The sequence below is a fragment of the Bipolaris sorokiniana genome, assembly GCF_000338995.1.
Source record: "Bipolaris sorokiniana ND90Pr unplaced genomic scaffold COCSAscaffold_2, whole genome shotgun sequence".
NCBI classification, from domain to species: Eukaryota; Fungi; Ascomycota; class Dothideomycetes; order Pleosporales; family Pleosporaceae; genus Bipolaris; species Bipolaris sorokiniana.
In genome coordinates this window covers 2,904,477-2,929,858 of record NW_006911896.1, presented here as the reverse complement: position 1 = coordinate 2,929,858, position 25,382 = coordinate 2,904,477, and the positions used below count along the sequence as shown (strand labels likewise).

At 50.6% G+C, this 25,382-nt stretch overlaps 11 protein-coding genes across 11 annotated transcripts; 5 read left to right on the top strand and 6 right to left on the bottom strand.

Moving 5' to 3' along the window:
* Nucleotides 1–1,867: 1,867 nt before the first annotated feature.
* Nucleotides 1,868–2,536, top strand: COCSADRAFT_23300 (uncharacterized protein; the record flags this gene model as incomplete). The annotated part of the gene is made up of 3 exons (XM_007697196.1): nt 1,868–2,098; nt 2,343–2,437; nt 2,527–2,536. 3 exons carry the CDS (start codon nt 1,868–1,870, stop codon nt 2,534–2,536), a joined length of 336 nt encoding a protein of 111 aa, XP_007695386.1.
* Nucleotides 2,537–3,192: 656 nt separating this feature from the next.
* Nucleotides 3,193–4,222, top strand: COCSADRAFT_168111 (uncharacterized protein; the record flags this gene model as incomplete). Its single annotated transcript, XM_007698208.1, has 3 exons — nt 3,193–3,363; nt 3,420–3,475; nt 3,529–4,222. The coding sequence occupies 3 exons, from the start codon at nt 3,193–3,195 to the stop codon at nt 4,220–4,222; spliced, it is 921 nt and encodes a 306-aa protein (XP_007696398.1).
* A 336-nt stretch (nt 4,223–4,558) lies between these two features.
* Nucleotides 4,559–5,662, top strand: COCSADRAFT_196774 (glycoside hydrolase family 16 protein; the record flags this gene model as incomplete). Its single annotated transcript, XM_007698207.1, has 4 exons — nt 4,559–4,742; nt 4,835–5,095; nt 5,237–5,350; nt 5,378–5,662. The coding sequence occupies exons 1-4, from the start codon at nt 4,707–4,709 to the stop codon at nt 5,660–5,662; spliced, it is 696 nt and encodes a 231-aa protein (XP_007696397.1). The 5' UTR covers nt 4,559–4,706.
* A 1,880-nt stretch (nt 5,663–7,542) lies between these two features.
* On the bottom strand, nt 7,543–7,776 carry COCSADRAFT_79559 (uncharacterized protein; the record flags this gene model as incomplete). Its single annotated transcript, XM_007698206.1, has 1 exon — nt 7,543–7,776. A coding segment is annotated over one exon (234 nt), but the record flags the coding sequence as incomplete, so codon positions are not given.
* Nucleotides 7,777–8,798: 1,022 nt separating this feature from the next.
* On the bottom strand, nt 8,799–10,886 carry COCSADRAFT_33775 (uncharacterized protein). The gene is made up of 3 exons (XM_007697433.1): nt 10,438–10,886; nt 9,267–10,344; nt 8,799–9,188 (listed from the first exon to the last, which is right to left on the bottom strand). Exons 1-3 carry the CDS (start codon nt 10,614–10,616, stop codon nt 8,967–8,969), a joined length of 1,479 nt encoding a protein of 492 aa, XP_007695623.1. The 5' UTR covers nt 10,617–10,886; the 3' UTR covers nt 8,799–8,966.
* Nucleotides 10,887–11,235: 349 nt separating this feature from the next.
* Nucleotides 11,236–13,158, bottom strand: COCSADRAFT_109990 (uncharacterized protein). Its single transcript, XM_007698205.1, has 5 exons — nt 12,586–13,158; nt 12,422–12,536; nt 12,224–12,365; nt 12,136–12,162; nt 11,236–12,087 (listed from the first exon to the last, which is right to left on the bottom strand). The coding sequence occupies exons 1-5, from the start codon at nt 13,132–13,134 to the stop codon at nt 11,505–11,507; spliced, it is 1,416 nt and encodes a 471-aa protein (XP_007696395.1). The 5' UTR covers nt 13,135–13,158; the 3' UTR covers nt 11,236–11,504.
* Nucleotides 13,159–13,785: 627 nt separating this feature from the next.
* On the bottom strand, nt 13,786–16,490 carry COCSADRAFT_178650 (uncharacterized protein). The gene is made up of 4 exons (XM_007698204.1): nt 16,191–16,490; nt 15,582–16,130; nt 14,237–15,528; nt 13,786–14,182 (listed from the first exon to the last, which is right to left on the bottom strand). The coding sequence occupies exons 2-4, from the start codon at nt 16,081–16,083 to the stop codon at nt 14,135–14,137; spliced, it is 1,842 nt and encodes a 613-aa protein (XP_007696394.1). The 5' UTR covers nt 16,084–16,130; nt 16,191–16,490; the 3' UTR covers nt 13,786–14,134.
* Nucleotides 16,491–18,033: 1,543 nt separating this feature from the next.
* On the bottom strand, nt 18,034–18,398 carry COCSADRAFT_80987 (uncharacterized protein; the record flags this gene model as incomplete). Its single annotated transcript, XM_007698203.1, has 3 exons — nt 18,034–18,162; nt 18,217–18,287; nt 18,338–18,398. The coding sequence occupies 3 exons, from the start codon at nt 18,396–18,398 to the stop codon at nt 18,034–18,036; spliced, it is 261 nt and encodes an 86-aa protein (XP_007696393.1).
* Nucleotides 18,399–18,567: 169 nt separating this feature from the next.
* On the top strand, nt 18,568–20,427 carry COCSADRAFT_135201 (uncharacterized protein). The gene is made up of 4 exons (XM_007698202.1): nt 18,568–18,899; nt 18,951–19,149; nt 19,204–19,536; nt 19,589–20,427. Exons 1-4 carry the CDS (start codon nt 18,791–18,793, stop codon nt 20,259–20,261), a joined length of 1,314 nt encoding a protein of 437 aa, XP_007696392.1. The 5' UTR covers nt 18,568–18,790; the 3' UTR covers nt 20,262–20,427.
* Nucleotides 20,428–20,599: 172 nt separating this feature from the next.
* Nucleotides 20,600–22,307, top strand: COCSADRAFT_277956 (uncharacterized protein). The gene has a single exon (XM_007698201.1). The coding sequence runs from the start codon at nt 20,660–20,662 to the stop codon at nt 22,016–22,018; it is 1,359 nt and encodes a 452-aa protein (XP_007696391.1). The 5' UTR covers nt 20,600–20,659; the 3' UTR covers nt 22,019–22,307.
* Nucleotides 22,308–23,122: 815 nt separating this feature from the next.
* Nucleotides 23,123–25,164, bottom strand: COCSADRAFT_277961 (uncharacterized protein). Its single transcript, XM_007698200.1, has 4 exons — nt 24,902–25,164; nt 24,768–24,846; nt 24,117–24,713; nt 23,123–24,067 (listed from the first exon to the last, which is right to left on the bottom strand). Exons 1-4 carry the CDS (start codon nt 24,943–24,945, stop codon nt 23,261–23,263), a joined length of 1,527 nt encoding a protein of 508 aa, XP_007696390.1. The 5' UTR covers nt 24,946–25,164; the 3' UTR covers nt 23,123–23,260.
* Between the last annotated feature and the right edge of the window lie 218 nt (nt 25,165–25,382).

Here is a 25,382-nt window from a genome sequence, read left to right as displayed (position 1 = left end):
ACAGCTACCATTGTCGCACGTATTGCTGGCTGTAAGACCATGGTGTATCCTTGCGATCAAGTCGACTTTATTGGATCTGAGTGTTGACATGCGCCGTTGCTAAGCAAGTTCATGTGTGCCTGCGAGGTTTGCATTTACCCACAGGCTCTTTAGACCATGTCATAAGCGAGCCTTTCATTTCCAAGCCCTTCGACACTATCAGTAGGTACGTATCTATGTACGTTTTTGTTCCACTTGCATGTCCCTGATTATGCAACTTCATATATGTATGTTGTTTAAAAAGACCCATGAGCATACCAACATTTGGCTATGAGTCGGTCCTACTTTTGCGCTTATCTTGTGGTACGAATGCATGTAAGCCTGCCTACCCTCATATTTTCCACATTGCTATCTGATGTAAGTGCAGTCAGACTTTCGGGTACAACCGATTTTACTAGCGCAAAATGGGGCCGAGTGCCGGACCGTCCACTGCTTTCCCTAGAGCCTCATCGTCTCGAATGCGTCGAGGTAAAGTGAACAAACCCAAAATTTTTTAGAGACCTGAAACAGCAGTTGCCAAGATGTCACCGCCGCCTTGGGAAAGTCGTATGCTGATCGCATGCATCATACCACTCTGGCTATCGCAAAGTACGCATGTAATCACCAAAGCAAAACCCCCTGACACTCAACCTTCTTGGCAAAGAAAATACTCCGACACTCTGAAGTCTAAACCCAATAATCACCCACTAGCACAGAAACCACAAAATCATGCGTTGTATACATGTATACGAGCCTCCGGAGACTCTCCGCAACAACAGCCATAACTTCTACGCTACGCCTAGTAACGCCGTCTACAAAGGGGCATCCAAGAAGCTCACAACACATCTAGTGCGAAACGCCCAAAGCCCTGATACTTGTTACAATTACGCAATGACCGTCATGGGACTCCACACAAACGCACCTGCTAAATTAGTAGCTTCTGCTAGCTTAGATAGCCGACTTGCGGCTTTGGTTTCGGCACCTCCTCGACCCCAGACTACGGTTTGATTGTTATTGGTGCCTCTGCAATACCCTCGGTTGCGGCTGTTCCATCACGTGACCCTCACTACCTGGCTTCAATCGCGACACTCACATGTTCTGCTCTCCTCGTACCCTGTTTCTTCATGTGATACGTTTTCCGACGACCCAGAAGAGTTCCTACAACTGCTGCATCAGTCCTTGCTATCAGTATCCACCCACGAAGCGCCTGCGCCTCCTTTCGTAACCCATACGGCGCCTGTACCTCCTCCTTTCGTCCATCACCATCCGGGTTGCTGACGAAAAACATCTACATTTGTGGTCTTGTCTTGTCGCCACCCGCTGCTTCTTACTCTTGGCCATCTCCACAGATTTCTCGGAGCATTACCTTGGTACCCTGGATCAAGCTTCTTCCTTGCACTTGGACATCTGCAGTCATATCTGGTTCTCAGATTGGTCACAATGGCTGTTTAGCGCTACTGGAAAGCTATGAAATTGACTCGTCGCATCTGCAAAATAAGGTTGGCAAGATGCGAGTCCCATCAAGTCTTCATAGTGACAATATAGTGTCTGAGTGAGCTTGCACAAGTATTACTCACAACAGGCACGCAAGACGAACAATTCCAACCTCATGGAACTAAAGGGCATTGCTTTTTTAGCTGTGAATGAACACTGAGACTGATTGGAATTCTATAAAACATACCTGAATGACCAATGGACTATATCATACAACCAACAACCATCAATTACAATAAGCAAAAGGACAAAGCGGCCCCCCTCAATGCCGATAACACACATCATTTACTACAATTGCGGCCACCTTAGACTTATCGTAACTCACGAGCATGACGGGTACCAATGCCCCGCTAACATGGCAGATAGCGCTACGACAACAGAAAACTGCTCCAGCTGCATGAACCCAAAGAGCGGCAGCAACAGCGACGGCAATAGCCTTGATAGATGCTTTGGAAGTGATTTTTCGAGCATATCAGAAAGTTCCGGCGACGCTACTGATTCTGACTACGATGGTGACGACGAAATGCTATCTGACGAAATGCTGTCCGACAACGGCAGTGCCGTGCCGGCGCGTATACTGACAAATGTAAATTCAGCAGAGGAGTGCACAAACTCGGGGTCGTAGACTAACGGACATATCGTGTGTCTAGGCATGGGTTGGATGAATGTTTAACGCGACGAAAAGTCCAAAACGGGAGCTGTGCAAGAGCAGCGTGCCAATATACCGCATGCGGAGTAGAGAGCGCTATGATCGATGATCTTCTAGAACAATGAGCCGCTTGTCTCTTTGGTCTAGAATGACTGACACAACTACTGGCGACTTGGCGCAGCTATTCACGGTCCGAAGCAACCCAGCAAGCGTCGCCAAGCTCAGAAGAGCACCTGTTGCGGTCAGCCTTTACGATATTATCACCCCCGTCTTACGGTAAGCTTATTAAGTTGTTGGTAATGGTAGAAAATTGCGAATTGAATCACTAGAACCCGTTTTGTGCATACTGTTACGTTATGTCGCAGCTATTCATGAATTTCATGTGAATTTGTTCAGGGCCGTGCAGTGATACTGATTGATAATATGTCAAGGTTCTCCATCTTCACTAATGCATATATAGGAGACTGAAACTTACATGAATGCGAGGAGAGCTAGTTGTCAACGTGATTGTTATGCGTCTTCAGTAGTACTCTGAGCCTATTCTATCCCTTATTGCATACCGTGATATCTACAAAGCACAAACTACCATGCCTTTATGTCGAGCCCACAACTCTTGAATAAATCCCAAAAAATCGCAAGACAACGGCAAAGTATTCATGAAACTTGAGGACGATACGAAGCCATAAGGGCAGTTGGTATTGGATGATACAACATGCGATGAGGTGAATCCGACGTGAAACGAAGGGCAATGATTGAAGCTCACTACATCCATGATAACCCATTCAATATATAATATCAACTTAAAAAATATACACCTCTCAAAATCACCCATCACCTGTCAGTCCTCACGTGATACACCGTCAAAAACGAGTCCGATGCTCGGCCGCTTAGTGGCGGCAGCTGCTACGTTATCGATAACCTTGGTTCCGACGGATGTTCCGACAACCTTCATCTCGGATGCCCACCTCTAATCCCCAGCAAGGCAAAAGAGCTCCCGCTGCCTCAAAACATACCACGTCGAACTCGAAAATATGCAGGTAGCTGAGGGTGCTCCAGCACACGGCGCGGTAGCGCATCTGCTACCGCAAACGTACAAGAGGCTTGTGTCGGAATGGCTCGAGGAGGACACGCCGAGCTTCGATTATGGTGGGTTCGTGGTTGGGGAGGAGGTGTCAGAGGCGAAGCTACTGGGTAAGAGTGAGGTAAGCGATTCTACTTTTTCCTACTCTAGTTATCCATCCTGCTAACAAGAGAGTAGGGCATAGTAGCCGGCGTGCCATTTTTCGATGAAGTGTTCCGTCAACTAGGTTGCACGTGAGTCCTCCACTGTCCACATCATTCCGTAGCGAGGATTGACATGTTGTCAGTGTAGAATGGCACGTCAAAGAAGGCACATCCTTCCAGCCCATTACTCACTGCGCCACAGTCCGTGGCCCAGTCCGCCACCTTCTTCTCGGCGAGCGCGTAGCACTCAATACGCTCGCCCGCTGCTCCGGCATCGCTACCAAGAGTCATCGCCTACTGACCCTTTTACGTGGCGCGGGATACCCCAATATTCTTGCTGGAACCCGCAAAACCACGCCTGGGTTCCGCCTCGTGGAGAAGTATGGCATGCTGGTTGGTGGCGTGGACGCACACCGTGTTGATCTGAGCGCCATGACGATGCTAAAGGATAACCATATTGTCGCTGCAGGAAGCATTACCAACGCTGTGAAAGCTGCCAAGGCTGCAGGTGGTTTTGCAATCAAGGTCGAAGTCGAATGCCAATCCTTTGAAGAAGCAGATGAGGCGATTGCCGCGGGCGCTGATATCGTCATGTTGGACAACTTTACTCCTGAGGGGGTCCAAGTTGCTGCTAAGGACTTGAAAGATAAATGGGGGCGTGGTGTTGGTGATAGGAAGCAGTTTCTTGTCGAGGTCAGCGGGGGTTTGACGGAGCATAATGTCGAAAAGTATGTTTGTGGAGATATTGATATTGTGAGCACGAGCAGTATACATCAGGGAGTGCCGCATGTAGACTTTTCGCTCAAGATTGTGCCAAAGAGCAAGAAGAGTAGTTGAGAGAGTGCGGCGGTGTGGACTGGGTACTGAGTGAGTGCTTGGGCGACTGAGAGATAGCTGGCTGATGCACAAGTAGAACCAGTCGGTATAACAGCGATACATATCGATCCAATCAAAAGTTTCGACATCTCCAATCAGAGTTGCATTCTTAAAGCGCTTACCATTGCTGCCATGTCATCTCCTTACTATCACTGGCTATAGGATCCGTGATGCCTAGGTGTGTCGAGAATAGAAATTACTGTGCTACATTCACTGCTACAAAACATCAATAAGACAATAGATAGACACGCAGCTATTGTGAACCTTTAATGAGAACCAGTAAAATCCCTACATTATCGCATCACAATGCCCTTTCGTCTCCAACATCAACCAGTACAAATGTTTATTCATTTCCCCTACTCATTTGAACGCTAACATTGAAGCCAAAAGAGTACCCAGCAATAGCAGAAAAGGTCTCAATAATCCAAACACCCAACATACAACCATGTCTTCTTCAAAGCTCTTTACAACGGCCCTAGCCGTACTATCCCTCCCCCTTCTAACCACCCCACACCCAACGCACACCCCCAATACTACCAACCCCCCAACATACACCCTCACCGACGACCTAAGCTCCAAAACTACTTCCCCTCCTTCTCCCTCTTCTCCTCCCCCGACCCCACCAACGGTTTCGTCCAATACCAAAACCTCTCCTCAGCAGCCTCGCACTCTCTCCTCGGCTACCTCTCCCCCCACAACTCCATATACCTCGGCGTAGACCACACAACCAAAGACGTCTCCGGCCGCGCCTCGTTGCGCCTCGAGAGCAACAAAAGCTGGAATCGAGGGTTGCTGGTCGTCGATATCCGGCACATGCCTGCATCGCAATGTGGGGTTTGATCTGCATTTTGGATGCTGTCTGCATCGAGGGCATGGCCAGAAGGTGGGGAGATAGATACTCTTGAGGGAGTGAATGAGTCGGTAGGGAATGCGGTTACGTTGCATACGTCTGCGGGATGCGTTGTTGATGATAAGACTGGAGCTGGCGAGTTCACGGGTACGATGGTGACGGGGAATTGGGATGTCGATGCCCCCGGCCAGGGAAAGAATGCGGGATGCTCGATTCGCGCGCCGGAGAGCGGGGATGGTGTGTAGATGGGGGTTGTGCGGGATGAGATGGGTGGGGCGCAGGTTCCGTCGTATGTGACGGAGTTTAACGATGCGAAGGGTGGGGTGTATGCTATGGAGTGGGCGGAATCGAGTATCTCGGTGTGGTTTTTTCCTCACGATTCGCCTGGGTACACTGAGTATTTCTCGCAGTCGAACGCTACAGCTGTTACGTCGCCGGATCCGTCTACTTGGGGCCCGCCGATGGCGCGGTTTAGCGGCTCAGGGTGCGATTTCAGCGAGCGCTTTGTGGATATGAAAATTGTGTTCAACACGGCATTGTGTGGTGAGTAGGCGGGGAAAGTGTGGGATGAGGAGTGTGCGGAGAAAACGAGCGTGAAGACTTGTGAATAGTATGTCAGGGAGAATTCAGGCGTCTTTCGCGAGGCATACTGGGAAGTTGAGGGATTACGCTGGTTTCAGAAATTGTAGTTATGGAGATGTATTGGTTTCTTTCATTTTCTCGTAACCTTTTTTGTTCTCAGAAATTAAGAGGTGAAAACGCAGCATGGATGATATACTAGCGATGTGATTATCTGAGCGAATCCACAATATAATCATCACTTCATCGTTGAGCAGCCGAGTTTTGTTATCTCTTCTTGTTGAGACCTTGCGTTAGTACAGAAATCTTGATACTTCGTACGGCATTATCCTGTAGTTAAAAGTTCATTCAACGTTTTTGCATGTTCGTCGGAGCTCTAGCCCTTTCATCTTGAATATTAGACTATCTTCAAAATGAGTCTTGCAGTTCTAGCAGAGTGATGTACTACTATAGCAGTGTGAGTTATTGGTATATTGTTATAGCTAGCCAGATGGGCTAATGGCCCACTGCGGTCGCATCCTTGCAGCTTCGCAGGAAATGAAGATAATTGAATGAACTGTTCTCGCGCGACTGTGGAAGACGGAGAGACTTCATGACGATCGCAAGTTTAGGCGGCAAGGCTTTGACCAGCATCATTGCGTGATCTGGGTGGTGTGGCTGGGCAGAAGAACTGAGCCGATGTGGAATGGCCTTCAATCACAAAAGTGCGAACTTCATCAGGTCTGCTTCGCCCCCATGTCGTTTTCCAAGCGCCTCCCCCTCCATGTAGCCATGAAGGTAACCGAATGAAGGAAAAAGTAAGCAGATTGTAAAGCGCAGAAAAGGGGAAGATGCGGCTTACCATTCACCAATAAGTTGGTACGTCTTACGATTCATCTTCGCATCTATAGCACGGATACACAGAAGGACTTGTCCACCAGGAAAATCACAGATCAGATCACCATGTTGAATAGGTTGGTCGACTATACCCAACGATTTGTTGTCTGTAATAATCAGTGCTCGTCCGCAAAGAGCAGTAAAGAGTGCATCGTTATAAGACTTGGCGAGACTGTCAATACTCGCAATAGAATTGCTTGCTTGTGCGGACCATGCGTCCCAAATTGTATCAGCCTGATGCTCACTTAGGATAGTAGCTAAACCCTGGGGTCCATTGAAGCAAATCCTCGAAGCGACGATTGTTTTCCGAAAATGTCCAGCCTAGTGGCTTCATCTAAGCCGATACTGACCCAGTTACGTAACTTCTCTTGCAACAAGTGCGGTGTGTCATACACGGATATGCCCTCATAGAATTTCTTGTCCGGAAACCTTTCTAGAACTTGTACGCGAGCAATGGGCACACCAACAAGTGTTAAAACACCTTTCCTGACCAGAGCTTGCGCTCTTTCTAATGATCCACAGGCTTTGTATCCGTTGGGCCAAAGCAAAATCCACTTTCCTCGCCGTATTGTCCAATCACGACACCAGATCGGCAACATAAGCTGAGACCGAGCATTCCGGTTGTGATATGACAGAATCTCCAAGGTTCTCGAGTATTCAATGGCGGTCTTCACAACAGCTTGGTAAAGATCCTAGACAGATTGTGCGTAATTTAGAGCCAACTCGGGTACCTGGCCTATGAGTTTGTACAGGCTGAAAATCTTATTCCCGTGGATCTAACGACTGTGATGATCTGAACTTGTAAAGGATATCTATAGCCTGCTTGCCTAGCTGCAAACCTTGTTGGTATTTGTCTCGAGTGGACCAAAGGTGATGAATTGACGTGGACGCGACATGTTGGATTAAGTAGGCTTGTTCTTGTGGAATTATGGCCTTGAATCGATACTCTATAAGGAGATCGATCGCTTTATAAAACTCATCGCCTTGTAAAATGCAAGCACCACATAGGAACTGGACATTCGTTGCAACAACATATTCCTGAATAATCCATGCGCGGCCCCACCGTTGTCGTTGCATCTGATTCATCGCCCAGAAATATCAGAGCCTTCTGACAAAAGGTAAAGACCGCCCACATACGCGGGGCTTGAACGCTTTTATCCTCCGTACACGTTTGATCGATATAAAGCACGTCGACCCACAAGAGTCTAGCTGATGTCTTGTAACGGAGACACCGTAATGCACATTAGAGATTCCGAGTAACAAGCACAGGTCGACCGTTAAAGATAACGGTGTCTATAATAGCAAGTACGCCCCAGACATAAGATAGGGCTGCATAAGCCCCCAACTATCACCTATTGTCGAAACCGATAGACTGCGTTGAATCGGAGAATCTTGATTGCCTGGTAAGAGTAGAAGAGGCGAATTCCCCAGTTTAGATGCTCATTAACGTCAGAACCCGATGATGCCGCATCCTGCAGTGGGTGATATAGCTGGGTAGACGACTCTGGCGCATCTGTGAGCTCCGCCATGTGTACTATAAGGGAGACTTGATTGGGTTGCCAAAATACAAGAAGCGTACGTCCAGCGACGTGCTGCAACTAGACACAAAGAATTACCTAGCCTCCTAGGTTGTTAGATCTTATCCCCTAAAGCTAGTCGTTTAGAGCAGTGTTTGAGCACATTACCAAGTAGTTCACAGCCTTGCAGCGATGTGATTTAGTACCGCAAGAAAGGCACGTAGGTAAGGACTTGAGCGTGATTGTAGTGTACAGAAAAACGATATGCGAGTCCTGGGCGGAGCCTCAATCTATCTTTAAGCAGCGGCTGCAACGTACCAAGGTAGTAAAGCGAACGTTCTAAGGGCATGAAAATGGATCGACGAAATAATAAAGAGGGGCTTGAAAGTAGATCGACGCATCGCGCAATGATCCATTACTGCATGCTTTACCATGCAAAGGCGTCGCAACTGGCCGGATTCCATATGCGCATGCTACAATCAATTGTGTTTGAGGCCACCCGTATATGTAGCGTTATCGACAGCGGCTACTACGGCAATTGGATTCGTTTGCGTCTTACTCGGACGTCAGAAGCATTGGTAGCACAAGCACCAGTACTACGGCCGGCCTAACACCAAACAGAATTGTTACCTTTTTATGGAAAGACGGAAATTTATCAGAATAACCTTTATAGAAACATGTCAATGAACAATTACATAGATACGTAATGTACTAATTGTCGAACACTTTCTCTTATATACCAAGTCAAATGCTCTCCTAAGCATAGCTTCATACACGAAATCATCTCATATATATCACACACCACTATATACAGCATCCAGATCCAATCTTCCTAAACACTCAAGCTCCACGTATATATCTCCCACCAAAAAGAAAAGCACGTTCAAATCGTATACCTAAACCTTGGACTATCATCCCCCAACTCGGCAATCTCCTCATCACTCAAACTCTGCACCGCAGCATCCTCGTCACCCCGCTCCCTCTTCGCATTCGCCCTCGAGAAATGAAACCACAAAACACAGTAGCACGTACAAGCGAACCCCACCATTGCCATCGTGATGCCGTGGCCCTTGATGAAGCGGGGTCGATCGGCGGTTGGATAAATCTGTTGGAAATCAATATTAGCACTTGCGTTTAGAACCTCGCGTAGGAGATTTGAAGAAAGACAAAGGGGAAAACCCACAAAAGCACTCATAATCCCCGCACAATTCCCAATACTAAGCTGCAACCCCGTCGCGGTAGTCCTCTTGCCATAGCGCGGCAAATTCGTCGGCAACCACGCAAGCGGCAACCCCACACAAACATACAGCCCCATCGCCACCAGAAAACAACCCGCGTAGTGTACCTTGGAGTTTGAATCGCTAATAAGCATGGTGTAACCGACGATACTGACAAGGCCAAGGAGAACACTGTACAACCCGCGTTTCTGCTGGCGATCAGAAAAGTGCGCAACGACTAGGTACGTAACTGCGCCTAGCGCGTAACACGGGATAGTAAGAACCTGCACCATGGCACTACTCGCCGTCGTATTAATCGAGCGGATAATCGTAGGCAGGAAAGTCGAATAGCCGTAAAGCATGGTATCGGATCCAAACTGCGCAAAGCAAAACGTCCACACTTTCCAGTCTTTAAACGCCTTCTTCACGTCATCCCAGTGAAACTCTGCTGCTTTCTTCGTGTACCCCGTTTGCCGCTTGAGACGGGCTGCGGCAAAGGCTTTTTCTTCAGGAGAAAAAAAGTAGGCGGTTTCGGGGGAGTTGGGGAGGACGAACCATGTGGCGATGCCGAGGATGAAGGTGGGGATGCCTTCGAGGATCATGATCCAGCGCCAGCCACGCTGGCCGGCGGTGCCGTCCATGTGGCCGATTGCGTAGGCGAGGAGGCCGCCGCAGGCGCCGGCGAGGGCGGCGGAAACGAAGAGGTAGCCAATGCGGAGGGCGAGTTCGCGTTTGGTGTAGAAGAAGGTTAGGTAGACGGCCATGCCGGGGAACAGGCCGCCTTCGACGGCTCCGAGGAGAAGACGGCATGCGATGAGGCCGCCATAACTCTGTACGATACCAGTGAGGGTTGCGATGATGCCCCAGGCGAGGGTGATGAATGCGATCCACCGGGAGGGCGTAAACTTTTTCAGAACCAGGTTTGAAGGGAGTTCCGATAAGATGTAGGTGACGAAGAGAATCGAGACTGCGGTTTGGAACTGCGAGTCGTTCATTTTGAGATCCTCCTGGAGACCGTAGAGACGGGCATTTCCAATGTTGACTCTGGTATTGTAGTTAGTATGTCGGTACTACCAAATTCACGGGATTTTTTCAATGGTCTGGTCTCTTCAATCAATGAGATCCCCTCTAACTCACCTGTCAAGGAAACTGAACAGGTACAACAGCATAACCACTGGGATAATGTAAATATCCAGCTTGCGCACAAGCTTGGCCTCGAAAACAAGATCAATCCCATCCCTCTGGTCAGCAATTTCCTCGCTCTTCTTCGCACCACCCGGCGTCGCCACATCGTACTGTTTCTCAATGTCGCTCATCGTGTCGTCAGTACCGTTGTGTTGTTTCCTCGGAAGTACCCGAATGACTCGTCGCAAAGTCGCAGTCGCGCTGAATTCTTCTTCTTTTTTTTCCTTCGTGGATTGCCGTGCGTTGTCCTGGACCAGCAAAATGAGGAAGAAAAAAAAAAAGAGAAGTTGCTTCTAGTTTCGCAAAATCAGCCGAAAACCGGACCCGTCATCGTGTCGTTATCCTGAATGCATTGCCACGAAGGGGAGAAGACGGAAGGCCACTCGTGCTTTAAATCCATTGGATTATTTCGAACATTGGACGAACAGACGACTTCTGCAGGGACCCACTCTAGAGCGAATTGCAGATCTGTGGCGGGGCTGCGACTTGAATGGTCTGAGGCGCTAGCCTCTTGGAGTATGACGTGAACAGCTTCCTTGCTCATGGCATAGATACGCCCGCTGGGCAACTGATAGCGAGCCAGCGGATAGATGAACTTGCTTGCTTACTCACTCCCGAGGTTGCAGATATACTCGAGTGAAAAATGGGGTTTGGCATGTGTTGGGTTGTGTTGTGTCCACCCTCTGTAACTGTACGTAATGACCTCATTTATCGGCTGGTGTCTACGCTGCATTAGTTTGGAGTAGTAATATGCTGCTTAGCCAATCTGATTTGTCTCTTGTTGTACTGTTGCCATCATGCTGTCAAACCAAGAATTGTTACATCGATCTTGCTCGTCCACGGTTGACCTCATAGCTGATCGGTCGTGTTGCGCTGATCATATTGGCGAAGAGTGAGCTAACGCTGTGTAACCCGATCAAATTCGGGATCAGCAGTGTCCAGCCATGTCTGTCTTTTGCCTCATACAGCATGAATATAACAGTTTTAGTAGTATCAGTGATTTCAGCTACTTTCCATCTTTAACCCCAACAACTTGGATAGCCAAAAGGTATCGTGCTCAAATCTACAGGAAGCGTGAGACCAGCGTAAATGTCAATCTGAGCTAAAGGATCAACAGGAGATACCACCTCATCGCGCGGTAGTTCGATTTCTGCAGCCACAGGTTCTACCTGCATAGGTCTGATATACTGAGTGTTTGTACTGGAGAAACTCAAGCGCGCAATGGCTCGAGCTTCCATTGCCATTATCTTTCCGAGAGGCCAAGTGGACCCCATGGTTTTCAGAAAGCCAATGCTGAGGCTAACGCGGTCGCGCGCTATGGAAAGGGCATGGCCGTCAAGCAAGTATATGCACGCAGCCACCTGTACGGCAGCCATCTGTGCGGCCATGCACGCAGTGAATAGATTATGTTTTTCAAGAGCACAAGGAATTGCGAGTAGCCTCGTTGCAATCTCTGTGGCTTTCAACACGCGTGCAGTGTGTGCGTTTCGCCCAGCTTTTGGCACAAGCGTAAAGGGCGAGGGCATTATGAAGCCTCGTGTAGACATTTCACCTGGACAAAAGCCTAGCGACGAGTAAGGCCGATGAATTGTCGACATTGTGCTGTGATCATGTCAACGTCATTTCAGAAAGCGGAGAATGAACACTTACATGGCGGTACCCATATGCGCCATGAACCTGCGGAAAGAAAATGATCAGCAAGCATTCTAGGCTAACAACACGAATTTCCTCGACATACATGATCTCATCCACCTCGCCGTTGGCACGAAGTGGGTCCTTCTTACAGGATGGTAGCAAAGACGTCCAGATAGCAAGTTTGGTATCGCAACTCTCAACAAGAGCTTCGTTTATCACAGCGGTATGGATAAACGTGTTCATGACTAGTATGGTCAATACGATGTCCTATCCCAACACTGCATTTTCTGCTCGAACTTACTGAATGCGACAACCATGGCAGAATCATATAGGTAAGTAATTGAAGAATACACTACCTCAATCTCTGCGAACTCGCGGAGCTGATACTCGGCCCATGTTGACACGGGAGGGATTTGCTAACCATGTTACTACTTGAACAATTCTAAGCATGTTGATATAACATACCCCAGATTTGTAGTACTCGTCATCACAAGGCAAGTCCACATTGTTTGGTACTGCTAGTAACAAGTGGAAGGGTGTGTTAGTGATTATAGCAAAGTGCTGATCCACAATATAGAGCATATAATATGTTCTCCTCCATGACTCCTCCAGCACAGTGTCGCCTTCACCATACGCGTGGGCAAAGTCCCTTTCGTTCATGGAAAGTTCCAAGGCAAGGGTAACAGCTATTTCTAGCCTCTCGCGAGCCGGGCCCTTGAGATTGCAGTAAAACTCTGCGATTGCAAATAACATCAGTGATTGGATGTTGAATGGCGTGCGTTCAAGCGTGGGTGAAGCAACTGCCTTGAGAGCTGCTTCACGATAAGGCTCTGATGGCACCCAGGGTGCGTAAAATGAGCCGATCCATTGCAAGACGAGCAACAAGACTGGCATGCCATGATTCGCTTTCAGGCGCCTGGTTTGCAGATAGGAGTACGGTAAAACGATGGGAAATGAAGGCCAGAAGTTTTCGAAATACAGTTCGACAAGGCGATCGTTGTCGATCTGGAACATCACATGATTTTGCTCAAGAAGCTGTGATGCGGCGAGCGATAACGTCTCGTCTGTTATGTTATCCGAAAAGAGATTTAGCGACGACTGAGCGCGTGTTGAGTCTGTTGGTAGGTGCTGCTCGGAACCTTCACTGCAGTGAGAAGCGGGTGTGTTGCGCCGCGCGCTTTCAGCTTCTTGTTGCAATCGTAGCCGTCGTGCTGCAAGGGCTGCTTTATCTAGCCCTCCTCTTCGTGACTTCTGGTAAACGCATTCTTTTCCATCGCGCTTGCATCTTTTGCATACAGGCTGCTCGGCACCGCACTTGACGTGTCTGTTACGGCATTGAACACATGCTAGTACAACCCGCTCAATACGCTTTTCGGCCGATGGTTGATCCATCAAAGGTCAATGGTGTGACGGAGTAAATGGGAAAATCACTTGGCTGGAGGTGCTGAGGCTGACGTTTTATGCAGTGCAGGGGTGATGTTTCTTGGGTGTTCATATGCGTTAATTGAGTGCTGTTATTGCCAAGTGAAAGGGAGCTGTAAGGCTGACCTGAGTGTCAGATGTGGTCATAGTTGCCTTGTCGGTAACTGTCGGATGACAGTCGGGGCCGCATTTTCCCAAACAATCTCACGCTTACGCAAAAGTAACGACATGAAATACGTTGAACGAGTGTTTAGATGCTTACGCTGAACACGATTCGTCTTGCAGAAAGCGCGTAATGGCGTCATTAATTTTTTGCCGTTGCCCAGCCTGTTCTAACCTAACCTTACAATAGAAAACCACACTAATACATTTGTACAAAAAAGAAACTGCAGTGGAAGCCAGCCTTCGACATACGATGGGCCAACACAACATCCAAATGGGGTCTCAGAGCATAAAGCATGTCATCGTATGCGTTCCCAGACCTGACGGATTTGCATCCGTGCCAGCTGGAGGTCGCCGCTTTTCCATCGTATATCTATGTTTTGAGATGAACTCGTTCGCGTGTGCGAGTCCGGAGGTACAGGTCGCGGATCTATCGCAATTTGCCCTGTTCCTGAGCTTCTTTCACCTGCTCGAAAACCTGTAATCTTGTGTTAGCTTCAAGGGCTTATGGAACGAATGGGGCCTTTCATACCTTCAACATCTTCCTACGCGCGCCAAGAGCGTTAACTCCGCGCTTCTCCAAACCTTCGTCGTCAAGCTCAATGAGCTCCTGCCATTTGAGGTCTTTGAGGTTATCCGTGTACTTGTGCAACCGGAGACTCCGGAGCCAGTTGGGAATATCCGAGAGTAGACCAGGGTCGGTAGGGTCTTCCGGGGGCTTGGAGCTGCCGCGGCGACCTCGGGGAGATCGACCACGGTCAATGTTTTCACCGAGGAAGCCGTGGCCGTCATTGTTGCCTCCGCTACCCAATCCAAACTGAGCAAGGTTAAGTGCACCCATGCCGTTGTTCATCATTCCACCTCCATAGTCAGCAGCTAGGAAACCATTGGCCTGGGGAGACGTGAAGCTACCCATGGCGCCCATACCCATACCCTGGCCCTGCATTGCGAACCCAGGAGAGCTGGGTCGAGATCGACGGCCGTTCATGGCAGCCAACTGTTGGGCCTGCAGAGCAGCCGCTTGCTGGGGAGTCAAGACCTGGCCCATCTCGTTTGTCATGAGAATGTTTCCATTGCCCATTTGAGGCATACCAGGCGATATAGGACCGTTGTCTGATGAGCGAGCGCGACGGAACTTGCGCACATCGTCCAACTGAATACGGTTGTTAACAGTAGAGAGTGCAGCAAGCTTCATAGCTGTGGCATTGGCAACCATATCGGCTTGGTTGTTGGACTGGCTAAAGTTGGCGACCATGGGGGTGCTCAGCTGCGACGCCCAGCTGCCACCTGGCTGGTAAGAAGGCGAAAGGAGTGGCATGTTGGAGTTTGCCTCGAGAGCATTCAGAGTAGTAGTCTGCACATTATTGCTATCATTCTGGAGGGGAAGACGAGGGGATCGAAGACCGGCAGATGGAGGGGGCTGCGAAAACTGGCCCATGGGCGGTTGCTGCTGTTGCTGCTGCTGGCCAGAGGACTTTGGACGGTTTGCGCCTTCATTCCAGGGAGATGCCGGCGGGGCATTGTTCTCCCTTTTGTTGTCCTCAGGGGCAGAGATGGTGGGAGCTGCCATTGAGCTGCGGTCGCCGACAGTGCTGTTGCGGTTTGACGCCGGTGCAACGCCTACAACATCGGTGAATTCAGCCTTCTGCTTAGCAATAGCTGCGGCCGCATCTGGGAACATGCGGTTGATGGTGGAAGTTTCCAAGCCCGAGTTGCGTTTTCCAGCACCCGGGGATGGCGGGGGGCGACCGAGGCCCATGGAATGGCGGTTTTCGCCCGTGTTGAGCTTGCTCATGGCATCGCTCAGTTTCTGCGTCATTGGATCTAGCACGTGTCAGGATAGGAAAGCATCGAAGAAAAGGACTAGAAATTCTTACCCTTTTCTCCAAAGTTGGCAGGTGAAAGTACTCCAGACATGGGCACGTTCTTGGACATTTGCTGCAGAACCTGGATAAAGAATCTAATCTGAACCTGGGTTGTCTGCTGCAGGAGGGCGTAGAGAGCAGCGGTCCTCTCCGCCTCGCTAAGAACGCGAAACCACTGCTCGATGGCGCTCAACTCGTCCTTGAAGTCCTGATCGAGTGTGGCTGTCGCCATCTCTTCGAGCGTAGTCTCATACTGGTCAATGTCGGCAAGCCACTGTTGGGCAGCACGCTCCATCTCGTCTGGGTTGCCAGACTGAGTGTTGTTGCGGCCAAAGTAGATCTCGGAGGCGGGGCGAATGCCGCGGTTGGCCAAAGGCGAGGGGAAGCCGCCTAGATCAGCTGAGGCGCGGAGATGGTGGTTCGCACCGAGCGAAGAGCGGGCCTGGGGCGGGCGTAGGGAGGAGGAGCCCTCGGGAGTGCTGTTCCTGTTGGCGGCGATGTGGCTCGCAGACATGATGGCGGTAGTGGTTGACCGTGGCGGGCAGTTGGTGGGTTGAAATTCTGGGCTGACAGTGAGCAAGGCGAATACGAGAGGGTGCGGGCCATCGAGATGGGACGTACAGTGTCGACGGATGGAATTCACCGTCTCAAGGGAGAAGTAATGGATGCACACGAGTGTCTCCTGCAGTCCCAGCTGTACCTCAAAGGAGAGAGCTCGAGGTGCGAAGTGTCAGGGGAGAGACAGGATCGCGGAAGGGCTGATAGGCGCAGGCGAAGGCGAGGGGAGCGCTGTGCAAGAGGGGACGGGCAAGCAGCGCTATAAGAAGAGAGCGGGTAATATATCCAGCAACAAAGAAGGGAAAAGGTCCGCGATAAGGAGGCAGACCAGCGGAAGAAGGTCACTGCCAGAGGTAAAGAAGGGGACAGTGAACTCTTGTCAGGACTCCAAAAGGCGTTGGTTCGTTAGCGTGCAGCCAATCACGGCACCCTGCGCAAGACTGAAGCAACGGCACGACTGGCCCAGCGCTAGTCCTCAGCTGTTACAGATGATGCGAATACCTGGTGGAGCCAGGTGGTCTTTGGGAGTGGAAGCCTCCACGGCCATCATGCTCCAAAAGCTTGTCCGCCTGTCTTTGCCTGCTCGGGCGCCCTGAGGCGAGGGCGCGTGCCTGTGCGTGCGAATCCCCGTGTGCATGTGTGTTGTATGTACCTAGTAACCAAGTACATACCACCACGCCTCCGCATCCCCGGCACGCCGCCCAACCAACCAACCAACCAACCAACCAACAATAATCATCAGCCACGGTACCATGCCCTCGTCGTCTCGAGTACCGGCCAAACACAATTGCCATGGTGAAAGTAGGTAGTGCCTCATCAGAGACCCCACGGCTGGTTCCGCTGTCAGTTTCCGCCCGGCATCGCATGTCTGTGTTCTCCTGCGAGGCATAAAATAAAAACAAAAGGGCACGATCCGCAAGCCTTCTGTAACATGGTGCTGAGCCCTGCCGCGCCTCCCATTGCTAACGCCTGCGCGGGTGGACCCATCAAACGCTCCGGCAAACAAAAGGAAATGCTCCGGACTGGCTGTTCATGCGCCGCCTGCAATCAATGCCTAGCCAGTATCATGGCTCGAGGGGCCAACTTCCTTCGGCGCCCCCAATAACTACATAACTTGGCCGTTCCGACGACGTCGTATTTTGTTATTGCAGGAGCACTCGCCTAGCTTGTAGACCCGACACGGCTTACCTTACCCGCTGCTTGCCTGTTCCGGGGATCCCGGCAAATACCACCCACCTGCACCCAGCACTCGGCCAGACCACGTGCATGATTCGAGTCGTGCCAAAAGAAGCGTCGACTCGTGCAAAAATCGATAAATCCTTATATTGACATCAAATGCTGTCCTGTATGCATAAACCCTCAGGGTAACCACGGCTTGGCGTTCATAGCTGGCACTCCTAGCTGTGTGTACTAGATATTCCCTATCTATGTAGCCAGACTGTCGTGCCCATGCCACACTTCTACATTGACATCTTGCTCATCAATTCATTTCCCAGGCCGTTTGCAAGGGACATGTTGTTGCGCTTGTGCATGTCAGCGGTCAGGGCTTAGAGTTTGGAGTCTATATGAAGCCCGAGTCGTCAGCATCGGCCTTGGCTTTGGCCCTTCACGACAATGTAGCGCAGGCGGCAGGATCCAAGCAAGTCGAGTGAATTGGGTATCTCATTGATTTCTCTCGTCTTGTAGCAAATCCTCTTATGACGCTGCTGCTTGTGATTGCTGCGCCGCAGTCTGGATCTGGATAATCTAGTCGGCAAGTCAGCCTGCCTACCCTGGATATCAGTATCGAACCAACGCACCTCGCCCTTGATCTTCTCGCTGTTTTCCTGTATACCCTGGATCTGCTTCTCAATGTCCTTGCTGCTGCCTGTCAACATCATAGCTCCCCGCCAACTGCAAGTCAGACTTACATCTGCTTGTCAATGAATTCCAGACGTCCATTCACTGCCATGACTGCCTCTGTCTTGTCCTGCTTCAACAGCACCGGGCCGATCTGCTTGTAGATGTTGGCATCGTCGTCGAGGATGTCGAATTCCTGCGGTAGAGCGTCTCAGCGTATATCGAACATGCGTGCATCTTGACCGGCTACCTTCTTGACGGTGCTGTTCTCCTGTTGTTGCGACTCGAGTTTTTGGCGTGCCTCAACTTTGGTTCCGAGATCTATTCCGACTTTAGCAGTCACTCTACTATGGCCAGCAACAATTGCTTACCCGCTTGGAGGCTTTGGTACTTTTCGGAAAGTTCCTGCAGCTTCCGTTGTACTTCTGCCATGGCGTTTGTGATGCTGAGTAAGGCTTGACTGAGAGTTCGGTATCGTATGCTCGCAGGTCGCAAGTGGGAGAACAAACTTTCCCAAAGCGGTTAGAAGTAACGCGGGGCGGGCTAGGTGCCTTGGCCTTGGCCATGGCCATGGGCTATGGCAACTTGACGGTCTTCTCCACGCCCGCTGCCTGCGACAACAGCCTACCACAAGCAATCCCTCGCCAAATTTACTCTGTCGAGTTCCGCAAAAAGTCCTGGGACCTCATACTACCCGCCGTGTGCGCCCAAATATACCGTCTTCAACGGCTCGTGCGTGCCCCACCTGCCTGCTCTCGACTGTACACAAACGCGCCCACCCACAACAACGTCCTTGAGCACGGTTCACGCCCACGTTACCAGCCATGAGCAATGCGGATTTCCTCGGTCGGGCCATCGAAACGGTCAAGAAGGCCATTGAGACTGATACAGCGGGTGAATATGAAAAGGCCTACCAGCTATACTACAGCGCCTGTTAGTGATACAGAATGTAGCCTGAGTACCTCGCATACTGATGAGTGCTAGTGGAGCTCTTTATGCTGGCTCTAAAATGGGAAAAGAACCAAAAGTCCAAGGAAATGATTCGTGGCAAGGTCGCCGAATACATGGAGCGCGCCGAAAAGCTCAAGCAGCATCTGAATCAGAACGACGCCTCGAATCGCAAGAAACCAGCAGCCATGGGTTCGAATGGCAAGTCAGCAGGCGGTAGTGGCAAGGGCGGAGGGTATTGACAACTGCAAACACAAAGCTAAAGTGTCATCATGCTAACATGTGACAGTGACGACGACGAAGGCGAACAGGACGCTGACTCTAAGAAGCTCCGTGGTGCGCTTGCGGGCGCTATCCTTTCTGAGAAACCCAACATTCGGTGGGAGGATGTAGCTGGTCTCGAAGCGGCAAAAGAAGCACTCAAGGAGGCTGTCATATTACCCATCAAGTTTCCACATCTCTTCACCGGAAAGAGGCAACCATGGAAAGGTATATTGCTGTATGGGCCACCTGGTACCGGTAAAAGTTATTTGGCAAAAGCTGTTGCGACCGAAGCGAACAGTACCTTTTTCAGTGTATCCAGTTCGGATCTTGTGAGCAAGTGGATGGGTGAATCAGAACGGCAAGTCACAATGAGTCTCATTATACAAGGCGCACGACTAACATATCTTCAGTCTTGTTAAGCAACTCTTCGGCATGGCACGCGAGAACAAGCCCTCAATCATCTTCATAGACGAAATCGATGCTCTCTGTGGTCCCCGTGGAGAAGGCGAATCAGAGGCCTCAAGACGTATTAAGACTGAGTTGCTGGTACAGATGGATGGTGTAGGCAAAGACTCAAAAGGTGTGCTCATCCTTGGAGCAACAAACATTCCATGGCAGCTCGATTCTGCTATCCGGCGACGATTCCAACGACGAGTACACATTAGCTTACCAGATCTTCCTGCGCGCATGAAGATGTTTGAACTTGCGGTCGGAAACACACCCTGCGAACTGAACCAGGCAGACTACAGGAAGCTGGCAGAGCTTAGCGAGGGATATTCTGGTTCCGACATTTCCATTGCAGTGCAGGACGCGCTCATGCAGCCTGTACGTCTGATTCAGACGGCAACACACTACAAGCCCGTCGAAGTCGATGGCCAAACGAAATGGACACCCTGTTCTCCTGGCGACCCACAAGCGCATGAGAAATCATGGACAGATCTCGATGGCGACCAGTTGCTCGAGCCACCTCTCAAGGTCAAGGACTTCATCAAGGCCATCAAGGCTTCAAGACCGACGGTTAGTGGTGAAGATCTGCAGCGCAGTGCTGAATGGACCAAGGAGTTTGGAAGTGAAGGCGCTTAATACAACGTTTTTTTATGGGATGAAAGGCGGTGCTGTATACCTTGGAGGCGCTTTTGGTGTTCATGTCCCCTTTTTAGCATAGCGATTTCAATGTGTCAAATCAATGGATACGGTGCCAACGTCAAAGCGTTTGTACAACCCTTAGATGAGCATGTCCCAATTGAGCATTCGTTGTAAGAATTTGAGATTGGTCAATTTCCTGGTGAGATCCGAGCTTGGTAGAGGTCGGAGTATTGAGGTCAAGCGATTGGCTACTTGGTTAGCATGGTGATGCTGGGTAGTTGTACGTGATACCTAGAGCACCAGCACGCTAAGATAAGCATCCCTGTCGCAGCTCTCTCACCAGCAAGCCATTCATTCCATTGCGCCCGGCACGGGACTCTTCTTTAGCTGCCGCCATGTCCAAAGACGACGCCGAACCCTCATACATCGATTATGAAGCCTTTCTCGACCCAGACTTTTCGGCAACGTCCTTTGCCAACACGCTCGTCCTCTCGACTAACAACCCCTCCGACACCCCGCTAGACCTGTCGACACCGCTGTCGCGCGTTCTTTTCGATGTCCAGGAAGTCGACACACACATTGACACGCTTACGACCAAGTCGGCATGGCCGCTGCTAGAACACACGCGCGAACATGCAGACTCGAGTGCGCGCATCCTGCACGAGGTGGAAGGCCAAGTCGCCAGTCTGACCGAGTCGTACCGCACGCTGGAAAAGGAAGTCATTGAGCGGTACGAAGTCGCCGCCCAGGTCCAACTCACTGCCGAACGACTATGCGAGACGGTCAAGCTGGGGCGTGCAGTAGCCCGCTGTCTGATGCTCGGCCGCCAACTCGAAGTCCGCATGGCAGAGCTGGGCGGCGTAGGCAGCGCGAAGAAGGAAGACCACCGAGCCATGGTGCGCTCTACCGACACTATTCTCTCCCTCCGCCAGATTCTCTCTGCCTCGAAACCAGGGGAAGAAGGCGAAGGTCTCGACCGCATCAACGCAATCAGCACTCTAAAAGCCGAACTCGTAATCCCAGGTGAACGCAGCATCGCCTCGCGCGCCAACCAAGTAATCAAGGAATTCTCAATGTCCTCCCTACTTTCCTTCTCTGCTGCTGCTGCTTCTTCCGCATCCACCTTTTCCCAAAACGAAGACACAAAAGCCCGCACGACTTCCGCTTTGCAGACCCTCTACTTGTTATCCCCTTTACCATCATCCTCGTCCACCAAGAACTTCGAGCCAAGTCTTATGCTCACCGCACTCCAAGATCACGTCCAAACCCAACTCAAATCCTCGCTCGCCTCGCTCGCCCGCGCTCTAGCTCAACTCCCGTCTCTCGACCGCGCGTTGCTCGAGATATCAGCGAGATGTCAGAATATAGTTGCGCTGCAGTCGCTTTTGGAGTCGATAAAGACACCGGCGCATCCCCTTCTGCCCGCGCCACTGCAGCAGCAAACGAATTTACTACAACCCTTACTCCAAGCGCTAGATACGTCGTCCCTTCCTAGCTATTTCTGGCGTACACTGGCGTCCAATATGGCGCCGAGAGTGCAGGATTTGATGAATAGAGGGGGAGTGTCTGCGCGGATGCTGAAGAGTAACAAGGAGAAGGTTAGAGAGTTGGTGAGGGAGTGTGTGAATCGGGGGAGTCAGTTTCCTGGGAATAGTAATTTGGCAAAGGGTGCAGGTAGTAGTAGTAATGCGACAGTGACTTTGGAGAGAGAGGCTGCTGTCATGGTGAGTAGTATTGTTGGACAGATTAAATAAGAGGCTATAGAGGTCACGAAGGTCAAAAAGTAACATCATAGAATTGAGGGAAGAGATGTTTGCATTGGAAAAGATGTATAGACTAGCTTCGAGCTCATTTAGATACCATGTCAGGCAATCATTGTTGCTTGATTGCTCTCAACAGCAGTCATACCATGACGCCAGTCGTCATGCTCGTAATCCCATCTTTTCCAGCCGGGCCCGCAAAAGGCTTTTTTTAAAATTTTACTATTGAGTATCATATAGACACGAGGTTTTTGTTGTTTTTTCCTTCTACCGGGGAGAGTCTTCCAAGATCCACGTTATAGTTGTGTTCGCACAAAGCATACGTTGATTCATGCAGTATGTCCATAATACGACATACCGACTCCAACGCAGTTTGAAGACAACCCCCAGACTAGTCAGGTTCTCTCGCTGGCAGTGCCAACAAGAAGATGACCAACTTTGAAATGAGCCAATTCGTAGCGCTCGTTGGGTGCAGTTCCTGGAGGAGGGAGAGGAACTGCGAAATTTCCATAACAAATGACATGCAAGTCAACATGTAACGTATCGGGTCGGATCGAGTGTAGAGGTGTGCTCAGCCTTGAACAAATAGCATGTGTCCAGGGCCGATGACGTTAAAAGGATATGGTGGGGAGAAGCGACCTGTAGCAAGAGAAGGGCTACAGATATCGAGTAGCCATCGAAAACAGGGCAGGGTCGAACAAAAGACGATCGTACTAACTGTAATCCTGGATAAAGAAAGGATCCGAGCTTTTGGAAAGACTATACCAACCGCCGATGGTGCTGGGTAGAGAACGGAAATGAGGACGAAGGGAAAACTAGATGATGCAGTAGACGAAAACCGTTGAGATGTACCGGAGACAAGGCGGAGACAAAGCGTCTCAAGAAAGTAAGTCGGCAAGACCAGCCGACCGACAAAAAGCAGAAAACAGTTACGACCCAGGCAACCCTTGATATAGTACATAGAAGATGGTCCAGATCGTTAAAACCGTATTGCGCCAATGATCCGATTCGTGGTACCTGAGAAAGAAAAGTCCAGGTGTCCCGTATCGTGTCGTCAGCGGCTGCTTGCATAATTGCATACAAATGAAAAACGCCAGAATATGTATGTGCAAATGACACCGCCAAGTGCTGTTGCGGCCCCCGAGCAGGAAGAAGTTGCGACATGGAAAATGCACCAGTTGTTGAAACCAAAAGACTACTCCAATGGCCAAGTCCCGCCAGAAGCGGCAGCCGGCCTTACGAGGCCTGTGGTGGGTTTGCGGGCTGCGGCCTAGGATTCCGCTGAGTGTTCTGGCCATTCTGTTGACGGTTCTGCTGGTTCTGTGGAGGTCCTCGACGTTGTCCCTGGAACCCACCGCCGCCGCCGCGTCCACCGCGGAAGCCGCCACGGGCGTTGGGGTTTCCGCGTGCAGCACCTTCCTGTTCTTGTTGCTGGATCTGAGCAGGAGCACGCGGTTGATTAGACATAGGACGAGGGATCGACTCGGGCGACTCATAAACGTAGAGGTTCTTCTCAATGACCTGAGGAATGGGCTGAATCTCAGTACCAAGTTCTTGTTCGATCCTATACAGGTTGAAACGGTCTTCCCAGTTGATCAGGTTAATAGCCAGACCCAGGTGTCCAAAACGACCAGAACGACCAATACGATGCAGATACGTCTCTGCGTTCTTGGGAAAGTCAAAGTTGATTACAACGTTGACTGCTTGGATATCGATACCACGGGTGAGCAAGTCGGAGCAGACAAGGTTTCGGCATACACCATTACGGAAGTCGTGGAAAACGCGGTTACGGTTGTGCTGGAGCATACGAGCATGCGAGTAGAAACACGAGTAGCCGAGTTCGGTAATCTTCTTAGCGAGGAGCTCGACTCGGTTCGTAGAGTTACAGAAGATGATAGACTGGTTGATCTGGAGCTTGTTGAAGAGGGTGTTCAAGCAGTGGACCTTCTGCTTCTCTTCAACGAAAGCGTAGTACTGCGTGATACCACGAAGTGTGAGCTCGTCCATTAGGTTGATCTCGTACGGGGAGTTCATGTGCTTGTCCTGGGCTGTGTCAGTAGGGTTGTCACGGCTGGAGCGTCATGAAACATACCTTAAAGCTCTTCACGACAATGGGGAAGGTGGCACTGAAGAGCATGACCTGTCTGTCTTTGGGGTGGAAGCCAAGCAGCTGCTCCACAACCGGGGTGAACTCAGGAGAAAGAAGCTTGTCGGCCTCATCCATGACAAAGGTCTGGCAAGCTGAAAGGTCTGCTACGCCCTTGCCAGCCAAATCCAGAATCCTACCTGGTGTTCCAACAATGATGTGGACAGGATCGTTTAATCGTATGATGTCGTCTTTGAGACCCGTACCACCGGTCGAGACCATGACATTGATTCCAAGGTGTTTTCCCAGCTGCTTGCATACCTGAGAGGTTTGTAGGGCGAGTTCTCGGGTGGGTACGAGGATGAGGGCTTGTGTCTTTGGGCTCTTAGGGTTTACGCGCTCGAGGGTGGGGATGACAAAGGCAGCAGTCTTTCCAGTACCGTTCTTCGCTCGTGCAAGGATATCTCGGCCGGTAAGTGCTACAGGGATAGTCTCTTCTTGAATGGGCGACGGCTTCTCGAAGCCAGCCTCGAAGATGCCCATCATCAGCTCGCGCTTGATAAAGAAGTCTTCGAATTCAAGTCCCTTGGTAGCAGTAACATCCTACGCGCGTGTTAGTATGTTTTTCCCCGCATTCCGTGTGCGAGCATATCGTACCTCTGTTTGTGGTCGCGCATCCTTTACAGGCGCGTTCAGTCCAGCCTTCCAATTGGCCTCTCCTGACGGTGTGGCATCGCTAGACGTGTCAGCACGTGTGCTTGTAGCCTCTCACTCACTCTCGGCCGACTCACCTCAGCTGCGTTGCCGCTAGTTGGTTCGTGATTTCTGAAGTCATTGTGTATGTGTAGAGTCCACCGGAGGTGGGGTCGCTGATCAAGACGTCAAGGTTCGCAAGTTATGAATGGAGCACGGGCTGAAGTGGGGGGCTTTCAAGTGGAAGCTCGTATCGTGTATGCCGAAGAGAGTGGGGGCCGGCAAGCTGGAGGAATGATCAGGTCTCGTGACTAATAGAGACGCGAATTCAGATGTTTGGTGGTACGTTTGCTGCGTCGAGGAAGCCGAATGAACCCCAAGAGAGATAGTCGCAGTATTGGTGTTTCGCCTGTACGTGGTGCGAATGGCGATGTGTATGTGTAGGTGCAGGTTTTCGCGAGTAGTGCTACGGTGGGTCGGAGGCAACGAGAGCCTTTGGAGGTTGAGCGCAAGAGCGGGAGTGCAATTTTGGGTGGGCGACGGGTGGTTTGTGTGGTGGTGGTGTAGCTGAGCGGGCCG